This window comes from Podarcis cretensis (assembly GCF_951804945.1).
Source record: "Podarcis cretensis genome assembly, chromosome: 1".
NCBI classification, from domain to species: Eukaryota; Metazoa; Chordata; class Lepidosauria; order Squamata; family Lacertidae; genus Podarcis; species Podarcis cretensis.
In genome coordinates, this window is record NC_137170.1 from 101,415,657 (window position 1) to 101,428,512 (window position 12,856).

Here is a 12,856-nt window from a genome sequence, read left to right on the forward strand (position 1 = left end):
AAACATTACAACAGAATATTCAACATTTGGATTTAAAGAAGCATAACTTACACACACACACACACACACACACACACTTCTAAAGACAATTAAGACAGAAATTGGGATAAGGTTTTACGAGGGATGGGTACCAGAAAATCAGGGCTAGGATTCATGAACAGAACTACAACCCTCAACATTCACCAGAACCAGAAACAAAGTAATTAATGGCTGCTGCTGCACACTGCTAACTTTTAAGCACTATTTAAGGCTTAACAGAACTATTTCATGATTCATGGGCAATGAAATGGGATGATTTCACTTCATTTGAAGTGATATGCACTTTAATATTGTTTGCGCTTTGAGCACACAATTGTGGCTCTTTTAGGTGAGAAGGTTTCTACCCAATACTGCAAAACCTGAAAAACAGTGCTATATGTTTATTTATTTATTTCTCTATCTGCTTATTTAATTTTCTCAGAGACCATCACAAAGCTACTGTTTGGAGGAATAGTATTTTACTTGTTTGTTGTTGATATGTGTTTGGGGCAGTAGGAGTGGTCAGTTTATGTTTGGGTCTACTTAGTACTGAATTAATCTCTAAAATTGCTATTAATTGCACTGCTGTTACTCAAAAATGCAAATGTGCAAAGCTTAACATGAAGTTCTCTAGTCAGCTTTGGTTACAAAAAAACAAACAAAACCACCACCGTAAAGTTAATGAGCATGAAATGTTGCTTATGATGCCCATTCAGTATGTTCTTCCATATTTATTACATATTTTATAATGCCATAACTTATTACTACATGTCTTCACAATAATTATCTATCCATACATATAAAATTAATGTAGTTGAGGGCAATGCCTATTAACCAATAAAACAAGGGATCTTACAGTTCAAACCAAGAACAATAAAAGTTGAAGGATGTCAAGGAAGCTTATAAAGGCATAATGTTTCACACTGAAGGATTAAACTTCCATAACAAGACACACAGGGAGCCAGAGCTGACTTAATACCAACCTACTATGTTCCTTATGCTTAAATCCCAAAAGCCCTTAACTAGTTTTTCATGCTTTGTCTATTTATACTACAGCTGTATTCTTTTGGAGTCATTTAAGTATGTGTAGTATCCACTTATAACACTAACAAACAGAGCATTTTAAGCAATAACGAACGCTTATTACTTTTGCTGTCTTTGACCCAACTATGTATGTGGTACCAAATGAAATTTTACTATAAATTCTCTATATTATGCCCAGACAGGTAGACTGTGTATTGTTAACGCTGCTGCTGCTGCTATTATTATTATTATTAAGCAAGTTTAGGATATGAGCTTCATTGTTCATAGGTTTGTTCTAGAGACAGTTTGCTGTTGTATCCGACTATGTTTTTATGCTGCTGAAATTATGTCAAGGTCCTGCGTAACATGATGTGGAAATCAATTGACCCATTAGGTTATGGGCACAAGGTAGTTTGCTTTGTACGCCTGGTTTATTGATATGCCACCACATCTAATCACTGTGTATATTTAAATGAGAGCCAACTATTTCTCAGAGCATCTCTCTTGCTGAAATCAAATGAAGTGTTTAATTTATGCTTGGATCATGCCCTGTGCTTTTATTGACACTTCCTACCAGTTTCATTTTGAATTCTCACATTTTGAATAATTCAAAATGATGATCTGAAGGGCTTTGTATTTGCAAGCCTATTGCTATGATTTTGCACAGACAACACTTCCAATAGCGGGCTATGGAATAAATATAGATAAGAAATGGTAGTAATCTTGCCTATGAAACACAACAGCTTAAGATGAAAGTCTAAGGCTCTGAGGTCATAAAAACCACCTACAGTTCAGCAACCCTTCCAAAATGATAAAAGGGAAGCTTTATTGGACAGGGGAAAAATGTGCAGCATATAAAAATGTACCTTGTGCTAAGCATGAAATTAGTCAAGAACTAAAACTGATTAAAATTGGATATAAAGCTTTTATGTTGTGCCAACAACAACTAACAGTAGAACTGTAATTTCAGTTCTCACTACAAAAAAGTGACCAGTGTTATTAAAAAGAAAAAAGGTCTGTGCAGTTCCTGTACTTATCAAATACTTGTTAACATCATACAGTTACTGTACTCTGATTGTGCAGGGGCCAAGAAGCCAGTAGTATTCACAGCCATTGCTTATTATTACTATTCCATGAGCAGAAAACGAGGGATAGAACCAAAGACTACAGAAAGAGAGAAGAGAGCCTCAAGCTGTTAGTCCAAAAACCTGGTGATTTAATAATACAACATAAAATGCCAATTTATTATTATTGCCTTATCTATAGATATGGACATCAACGGGTTGCAGTATTACATATTATTGGTCTGTAGTAGCAAAGTGCCCTCAGAATCAGGCTTTTGGTAGCAGGAGAAACAGAAGATTGGATTTTCACTTTTATCTTAGTGTAAAACTAGTATGGGAACAGATAAAAGCCACGGATGGAGATGGTGAAAAGCAAAGGAACAAAGACATAAAATCTAACTTTGAAACAGAAACTCTCTATCACACAGTGTCCAAAAGCACTGCTCTAGTCTTAGATCATACTGAGGGCTTCTTTGGCAATGGTTAAGGGATAGATAGTTTTGAATCACTTTTGCATTTGTTTCATTGTATGTCAATGCAGTCTCATTTCTGCATCAATCTTCGATTTTAAAAAAGAAGCAAAAATTGGCATTTAGATACATATATTTGAAAATGTTTACAAAGGCATACAAAATATGTATTTCTAAACACATTTTCTCTCTCAAAATGCACATTTCTAAATGTATTTTTATGCCTACTATGAATTTTAAGATTCATTTTAATACTTTTTTGAGTCAAGAACATCATCGCAAAATTGAAGTGTGTGACATCTGAAGGATGACTATATTTTGAGCCACACATCAGACTGAGATATGTGGATCAATTCAGCCCCGTTAATATCAGAACTTCAGAAGCTTTATTCTTTGAGCACTCTTAGCCGTGCCCTTACTATATGCAAAGTTTGCCGTTACTGGTCCAAACAATTGCATGCAAGTGCACATTCAAATAGTAATTTACAGATAATGATTGAATGTTTGTCATCAGGAGAGAAAAACACTGCTAAAGAAGTGTGAAAAGTTATAAAGTGCTATTTTTAAAATGAGCAACTTGAACAGACAGCAAGAATATGTGCCTAGAAGTATGTCTTTTACAGAGATCAAAAACGTGTTAAAAAATTCATCTGTTCAAAAGAAAGAAACAAGAATTATTTAAGCATGTATGCATTTTTCAAACCTGAAAAGGCACATAAATAGCTCCCAATATAGGCCTTTATCTTTTTAAAAATGATACCATACTGATCACACTTCCCTAAGGCGATAGCAGTCGGGTCCTTTGATTACGGGTCATTTTCTCATATGCTCACTCATCTCTGCACATTCAGGAAATATTCACAACAAAAATCTACATTTTATATCAAAATACAGATTTTTAAAACATTTTGATGAATTTTGGAGCTGAGAATTGCATTGGGGCACATGGAACTGTGAATGGTGATGGGTAATACAGTTCCGATCTGCACTTCACTCCCAAAAGATCAGACTACTTTGTTCTGGAATCTGCAAAGACAGAATTCCTCCAGCGTTCCTGCCTATGACAAATTGCCATGCTGCAGTCTATGACCCTGTTCTCTCCCAGAGGAACGTAACTCTTTCCTCAAGATATGGAAACAACTTCTCCTTGGCACAATCCCCTCATGGTATGTGTGAATTTATTTATTTTAGTACATTTCTATTTCATTTTTCTTCCATCATGGATCTCAAGCTAGAGTATATGGCGTTCCAAGACAGTCTCTTCCATACAGACACTGATCAGGTCTAATCTTTATTTAGCTTTTGAAATATAGCTGCATCATGGGCCCTCAGACCATGTCCTGGGACATTTTAAACAACCGGGTGGAGGTAGACCCAATTGCGTTGAGTCTTCCTCACCCAAATGGCCCCACCCATGTTTCTGCTTACATGCATGTGGACCAGATGCCCACATGATAGGCCTTACCCATAATGGCATGGGATTGCACCACTCAGTGCATGTGGTCTTTGACACCTGCAATATGTATTTTCAGGATCCACCATATCCTTTATGATTATTTTTTGTAATCAGAAGTTCCAAACGTTGTTTTCGATGATGTATTTAAATTGTTGCAACCTACTCTGGGACCTTAGGGTGAAGGTCAAGTAATAAAAGTTATATAACTATAAGAATGATAACAACAATATAAACTAGAACATTTGAGAAGCATTTTAAGATTTGCATAGAAATAGGGATGCTGCAAATTATTGCTGACATGCTGTTGCCTCCAGTCACAATAAGCATTTCTCATCCTTACAATGGCTTTTAGTAGTAAAGTAGTGGCAAACATTTAAGACATCACACTTTTGCCTGCATTTCAGTTCCCATATGTCTCCTTTACAATATATCGAGGCAGCAAAAGCTGTACAGCATCTTGTTCCAAACTTATGTCTGTTTTCTTGGACACTCTTCAAGATACCATTGCCAAGAAGCAATGAAGTGTTTAGCAACCTTCTGCACAGTAATTCTGGCTTCTGGGCATTTAAATTGATTTCCCTCAGTTTTTCCAGAAGAGTTTACCTCCTGGCCCAACCACCATGCAAGGGCAAGGGGCAGTAGCACAGGAGGAACAAAAGCAGACACATTAGAGGGTGTGAGGATCATTAGCATGATCAGTGTTACGAAGCAGGGTCCTCCCAGTATGCTTTAGAGTTCCTATTCCCTACAAATGCAGACCAAGAAAAAAATGAATGATATATATAAATATATCTAAATGATTAGTCAGCTATGGCAGCTTCATTTCCATTCCCCTCAGACACTTACATATTTGCATAGATTAACACTCTCATTACATATTTTTTTAATGAGAAAAGCACAGACCACACTTTGCACTGATACGTACAGCAAATCTCTGAATGCTCATCAGAGCCATCAAGGCAATCATCATCCCCATCACAGCGCCAGCGGTCTTGGATACAGCGCCTGTTCTGGCATTGAAACTCTCCAGGTTTGCATAACTTGGGTAGCACTTCTCCAGAATTAACTAAGGGTACAAATGTATAAAGAATATGCAGTGTTAGCTGCCCACACACAAACATTAATTGTTCTTTCTACTTCATAACCTTCAGCTCTCATTATTACATATTCATAAAATGACAATCCTATCTGGAGTTTTCTGTAAGAGCAAAAAAGGGCTTAGGACTCAGCCTACTTATTGGCTCCCACTCCAATATTAACCAATGGTTTAGGATGTTCCTGCATCACTGTAGTGCAAACCTTCACTGTAATAACAGCACCCCATTTAGGACAGATCGTGAAACTGAGACTCCAATACTTTTGCCACCTCATGAGAAGAGAAGATTCCCTGGAAAAGACCCTGATGTTGGGAAAGATGGAGTGCACAAGGAGAAGGGGACAAAAGAGGACGAGATGGTTGGACGGTGTTCTCGAAGCTACCAGCATGGGTTTGACCAAACTGCGGGAGGCAGTGGAAGACAGGAGTGCCTAGCGTGCTCTGGTCCATGGGGTCACGAAGAGTCAGACACGACTAAATGACTAAACAACAAAATTTCCTTAAGTGCTAAAGCAGGGATGGGGAGCCTCAGGTCCAGGAGCTGGATGTGTCCCTCTGAGCCTCTCCATCCAGCCCTTGGGACTCTCTTCAAGACATACCTCTCCCTAGCCATATTCCCTCTTCTCAGGACACACCTGTCACCAGCCCTGATTCACACCGTCTATGTGTGTATGTTTGCCTACAAGGGCAACATTTATATTTCTTACTCTGCCCACTTCTACCTCTGACCCACCTCAAAAGGTTGCCCAGAAGGTAATGCAGCCTTCAAGCTGAAAATGTAAGGGGGGGGAGTCATTTCAGCCTAGGTTTAAAACAACCCCAAGACTACCTTTAAAGCCCCAAGCTTTGAAGGGAAATCCTTAGAATACAGAACACTGTGTTCAGTAAAAAAACCCTCTGTGCTTTTCTGTTCTGCTGGTGAAAAAGCATAGTCCCCTACAGTTAGACATTTGCAGTTTTACAGACATTCACAGGCTTCGTTTTTTCTCCCTGCAACATTAGTATAAACTCAGATACTCTCTAGGAAGATCGTACTTGTGCATCTTGTACTGTTTCCCTCCAAATGCTGGTTATCAGCGCAAGCACACACTCTGCCTCCGGGAACAGCTAAACAGAGAGTGCTGCAGCCTCCATTGTTAACACGGCACGCGTTGTCGCCTGAAATAATAAAAAAAGCAACCTTAATGACAAATAAACAACATGTTATAAGAGTATAATATACAGAGACCATGAAGAAAATTGCCTTTATCTAGCAGACACACTGCTTTGATCAATGTGGTTTCCTGCAGGTACAGCAGGTACAACATGATCTAATTTGGTCACAGTCTTATCTCTTACTTTTAAAAATATAGGACTACAATGAAACACTACACATTAGAATGAACTTATTTGTTTCATTTTCAAGCCACCCTTCCAGCTTTATCGTAACTGAGGTAACATATGTGACGCAGTGCTGGTGCTGTGCATTTAAGTTTACTGGGCAATTTAAAAACTGGCAAAATGCTGGTGCTTGAGAAGATTGGCATGCCAAGGGAGGGAGGGACTGATATATTGAAAATATTCTGGTAGTATCCTGTGTCAGTGATGGTCAGGCAGGGGTATCAAAGTAGCTTTTCCCCTCATACACTCAATTCATTTTCACCAAGAGGAATTCCTTACAACCATCCATTCCATATAGGACAAGCATTCTGGGTTCAGTTTCCCCCTTACAGCAGAGTGACAGAATATTGAAAAAAGTGGGTCAGAAATACTGGAACTGGTTTTTTTTATTGTCTTAAAATGCACAGTGGAGCTTAAGGTTACAATCCTATAGCACTTACCTGGGAGTAAACACAGCAAACACAATGTGGCTTATATCTGAGTAGACAGATATATAGGGTTGTACTGAAAGCAACTGGTGTCAGTTGAAAGTTGTAAAATAAAAATGCATGTCAAGCTACGGAACAATAATATAAGACGAGGGCACTGATTATTATTGACTAGTGTTAATGCTGAGTTTTGCCTGAAGCTATATTGGAAGTGGATGTTAAGGTTTTAGCTCTTGCGAAACATCTGAGAAAGAAAGAACTGCAGTTGGTTTTGCCACAACTAGAAAAATTCCTTAGACATTTACACAAACTTAGGTCATCTCCAATTCCACGTAAAACTAAATTTAAAGCAAATTGGAGAGTCTTTTTGAGGCAAACAATTTCAGGCCTTTCAAGGGACTTTCAATAAGCCTAACATGACATCTCAGAGGATTTTGAACATCTTCATCACCTACTTAACCAGATAGTGAATGTGACCGAAATACCATTTCATCATTTTGAAACTTAAAATCTTTTCTGATTAATACCATAGAACACACAACTAGAGAGGCCTCAGGTGTTTATAAGCTCTGTCATACCATTCAGCTTTTAAGCTGTGTGTCAATAAGACCTGGCTTAGATTGTTCCATGCATCATAGACTACCACTGTTGAAATACAGGCTCCATATAGCATTAAACTTTATTGCATGGCCTTAGAATCATAAAGAATATCAGTAACTAGATAACAGTTCTTAGGCAAACAGCATAGATGTTGTCTTATATTTAATTAAGACAACATATATATGTATATGCGTGTTTATGTGTGTGTGTGTGGGATCCTGAAAGTGATTCATTCAACAATACTAACAAGGAAAAGTATTTCACAACTGCATTTTAGTTAACCAGAAAACCCATTAAAGTAAAATAAAACTTGGATGGTTACACAAATAACTCATATGTGACACATCCTTCAAGTTATCCTCAGTACAGCCTTAAAAAGCTGTAAATGGGTTTGTAAATGTAAGCTGACAAGAGGCATGTAGGGTCCATTTTTCAAGACTGTTCATAGGTGGCATCAAATTTATGTGTGTTTGTGTTGTGATTGTTTAGAACCTGAAATGTTGGATACATACATTTTAAATCCAAATCAACACTCGGTTTATTGAGCCATGTAACTACTGCTACAAGTCTTGGAGGAGATATAAAAGTGGGGATTATTGATTAGTCCGTAGATGGATTTTTAACAAGCAGTTTATATAAGCTTAACTAGCGACATAGGCTTATATCCTACTTCCATTAAAGTAAATGGAAAGAATCAATTTGGATTCTGTGGAAACCAGACTGAATGTGCATGAAGACTTTATTATTCTTCATCAAAACAGATCCCTATACCATTACCAAATAGCAAATCAATTACCATGTGATGCTTCTCTGTGTCTTTGAGACCAGCTAGAATTGTACATCACAATTGTACATTACAATTTTAGCTAGTGGCACAGCTAAAAGAGAGCCTGAGGTGAAATCTCTCTTGAAAGGTGAGAAATCTCCCCTGCCACACACATTCTGGGTAGTATAAAGGAACACAAGCTACCAATATTCAAGCAGCTGGTTATTTCCCATACCCAGGGCCCTTCCAGGACTGCCACAATGTCTTATTATTTATTTTTGGATGTATGTATTTTGTGGATTTCTGAACAAATGTTCTCTGTGTTAAAAAATAAAAATAACACACACACAATGAAATCCAGAAAGATGAAGACCAAATAAAATAAAATAAACAATAAAACCTAATAAATTATGATTATTTTATTATACTACTGACTATTATTATGCTTTTTATTATTGTGCTCCATTAAATGTGTTCTCAATGTTGTACACTCCCCTGGGATCTTTTGCTACAGAATGGTATATGAATTGATAACTAACTAACTAACAGCAGCTTCACGAAGCTGAAAGACTAACCAGCACAGAGTTATAATGAGTCCAGCAACTAAAAACTTTTTCAGATTCATAAAAGTATTCCAAAACATCCTTTGTTCCCTTAATGGCCCATTACTTATATTTTAACACTTGCTGGATCCAGGGATTAGCAGGGTCTTGGTATATACAGCCTACCCTGCCCGCAACTAATAACAATATTTTGCAAGAGAGAGAGAGAAAGAGAATGTTTTAAACAGATGTTGGCCTTCCCAGTAAGTCAGTGTGACAGGAGGTCAGCTAAGTGATGCTGCTGCATCAACTGCTTCAGATATATGCTGTTTGCACTCACATCTTGCATGCTTACTAATATAATATAATATAATATAATATAATATAATATAATATAATAATCTCAGTACTTCAAATTTCATAGGCATTTAATGACCAGGGCAATGACTTTGGGACCTTTCATCCTGGGGGGAGCTTTGGCTAGGGTACCCACTCCAGTCTACCCGGTGGCAGAGAGATGTGAACTTCCCAGACAAGGCCAACACTCTTGGCATTGGTGGGCTGCAATGGAAGCAAAAGTCACTCCCCAAACGCAGCAGAGCACCTTTTACTGCCATGGACAAGGCAGGAAAGGTCTCAGAAGCCATGACCACTGCAGAAATGATGTGTGCTGCCAGGGATTCTAGACATGGTAGTCCACTAGCAGGAAAACACACACTGCCAGGATCTGGGGTCATGGTGTTCCCTGAAAGCAATTCATTATGTTGACTATTTTTTGTTTATGGACTTATACATACATTATATAATGATGTTTATGACTTGTAAATTTTGGATTATAACTACTAATAATAATACATTTACCATACTTATTAGCCATGTGTTACAGCTGTATTTGAGCAGGATCTGGGGGAAACCTGCTGTCTCTTCCCTCACCTTCCCATGCCCAATCCTAAATTAAGCATCTGGACCTTGGGGTACTGAAGGGAAAGGAGGAAGAGATGGCATGAGGATAACCTGCTCAATCTCCAGGTGATCAGATGTACCATTCCTAATATCCATGCTTGAATTTTGTGAGCTTAATCTGGGCAGACAGCACAGTCTACCTTCTGTTCCTGAGTTCCATTTCTCTCTCTCTGACTTTCACTATATCTCTCTTCTCTGTGATGTTTGTTTATTTTGACAAACTCACAGTTGCAGAATCCATGCAGAGTCTACTTCCTCAAAATAAGGAAATCATCTCTGGATTGAGAGAAAGACCCGCTCATCTATTGTTTATAGGATTTGTTCAACATCCAATAATATTTTTGAGAAGGTCAGAGAAAAAACCTAACAAATCTCAATATCTATAATTAATGGAGTATCTCCTCCAGTTAATAATAGCTCTGATGTTTGATGTATGATATTTGTTGACGTGAGTGGCGCTGTGGGTTAAACCACAGAGCCTAGGGCTTGCCGATCAGAAGGTCAGCGGTTCGAATTCCTGCAACAGGGTGAGCTCCTGTTGTTCGGTCCCTGCTCCTGCCAACCTAGCAGTTCAAAAGCACATCAAAGTGCAAGTAGATAAATAGGTACCGCTCCAAGGGGAAGGCAAACGGCATTTCCATGTGCTGCTCTGGTTCGCCAGAAGTGGCTTTGTCATGCTGGCCACATGACCCGGAAGCTGTACGCCGGCTCCCTCGGCCAGTAAAGCGAGATGAGCGCCGCAACCCCAGAGTTGTCCGTGACTAGACCTAACGGTCAGGGGTTCCTTTACCTTTACCTTTACTAAGTTGACTGGATCAATGAATTGTTGGATTAATAATAGAAGAAATAGTTAATAGTAACAACTACATAATCCACAGACATAATCCAGCAAATCATTTGCAATTTATTTCAATGCATCATATTTATGACTAACTTAAGTCATATTTATTTTAATGGCAGTTAGTTGCAGCTAATGTTTGCTGGAATGTTTCACAAATTAATGACAAAGATTGAGGCAATGTGGTAAAAGGGTAGCATTTCTGTAATTAATGGTAAAGCACTGCTCAGTGTAAATACAGAAAATATTGTTCTCAGTACCTTGCTGCTTCTGGGGATCATAAATCTGAAGCCCAAACAGAGGTGATCTCTCACTTCTTAGAAGTGTCACGTTTCTAGTCATCAAATCCAGTTGGAAAATAGAACCATTCATATAATCTGTCCAGAAAATATAATTCCTATGGTGTGACAGTCCAAATGGATGGTTTAATTCTTTTCCACTGTAGACCACCTACGATTAATCAACGTTAGTTAAAGAGATGTTAAAAATCACTGCACCAGTAAAAAGCTTTACAATTCCACCTTAAAACAGACAAGGGGAGGGGGGGGAAGACAGAGACAGAATTTGAACAATTTTGTCCAAGCATAGAGAAGCTAGTCAGAAACAGGCCATGTTCAAGGTCTTGTTGTTAGCACACAAATCCCCTGAACAACCCAGGACCATGTTACTTGAAATACCAGCTGCCTCACACGGACCTGAAAGATGCCTTAGACCATCTCAGGAAATTCTCATTGTGGTACTGTGTCTTACACAATGTCACAGGGTATTGATAAAAAGGGCATTTCCTGGTATTGACCCCATACTTTGGAATGCCATTCCTTCTACTATATGTGAAGTGGCAACCATCAGTTTCTTCAGATGTCTTATAAATTCCCTGATATTCTGTTCCTGTTTTAATGTGTTTTTAATGGAGTTATATACTACTGTTTTACTGGTTTTATGTTGCACCTTTGTTTTAATGTTATCGCTTAAGGTTTTTAATGTTGTGAACCACTTAGGGATTTTTTTTTAAAAAAATAATAAGCAGTTTATACGTGCTTTAAATAAATAACATAACCATATAGTCATAAATACAAGGATTGATGTGTGTAATATTAACTAGCTTTGAATGTGTATTGGAGGAATTGTTCCTTTGTGCTACATTAACCATTTGTGTGAAGATTCCCCATAAAAATTAAAACAATCTTAAGAACATTCTTAGCTAGGGAATAGCCCCAAAGAGCTATTTAGCTGTCTTAAGATTGTTATTGGTGTACTGACTTCTCTGTTTATTCTCAGTTTCACCTGAGGGTGCAATCAGGATAGAAATTGTGCTCATTGATCAACTGGAAACACTTTTTTTGCACTGGTGATGGAACAGACTGAAAGCTGCAGAAATCTTTAGCAAAAGACAATTTAGGTTTTTTTCCCCTTTTGCAGAAAGTCCTCTAGAATGTCTGTGTAATTAACTGGAATCTTCATCCTACTCACAGAACTGGGAAGAAATTAAATGCAAGGAGCCAAGCACTGACAGGATTGTTCACACTTCACATTAAAAATGTTAGGATACCGGAGCAGTTTTGTCTGACTGTTGATGGTTCTGTGATTCTGCCTAATGCACAAACATTGGTGAATAATCACTACATTAACCCTATGTGTACGGCTCGCTGGTTTAGGCGTATTTTTAGAATGTTATGCATTTATTTTTACATATCCTACTTTGCCTTCAAGGAGATCAAGGTGGCAAACATGGTTCTCTGGTTCTAGGAGAGGCAGACACAACCACACTATCTTCTAGGTTCAAAACAATGGACTCTACTATATACGGTAAGCTAAAATGGAAGTGTGAACTCTACTAGGTCAATGTCAGAGAAGCAGCATGTGCTACAAAAAGTATTTATGTAGTTGGCTGTGCCAACCAATTAAGATGGTCAGAGAAAACACTTCCATTAGCTTTAATGTGGACCTTTGTGCTGCATCACCATGTACAGAAAACAACTCTACATTAACACAGGATTATTAGATAACAAAGTCTCTTTGTCTTCTGCTTCTTCTAAAGAAAATAAATAACATATGGGCTGCACCCTGCAGCAGGATGCCAGCTAAACTACCTCAGTCATCCTTATGCTGGAAACGCCTCCCCACCCCGAACATAGATCAGCCTTAGAAGGAAAGTAATTGAAAAAATAAATAAACCCAAAATTTAAAGTTGTAATATAATTCTGTGGGATTG

At 38.1% G+C, this 12,856-nt stretch overlaps 1 protein-coding gene across 3 annotated transcripts in view; it reads right to left on the reverse strand.

Moving 5' to 3' along the window:
• Positions 1-12,856, reverse strand: part of LRP1B (LDL receptor related protein 1B) — a 782,700-nt gene that overhangs the window by 211,544 nt on the left and 558,300 nt on the right. For all 3 annotated transcript variants that reach the window (XM_079992449.1, XM_079992450.1, XM_079992448.1), the window contains 3 exons: positions 10,905-11,094; positions 6,163-6,285; positions 4,957-5,097 (listed from right to left, as the gene is read on the reverse strand). In XM_079992449.1, coding sequence (XP_079848575.1) covers positions 4,957-5,097; positions 6,163-6,285; positions 10,905-11,094 — 454 coding nt within the window. The remainder of the gene's footprint in view (positions 1-4,956; positions 5,098-6,162; positions 6,286-10,904; positions 11,095-12,856) is intronic.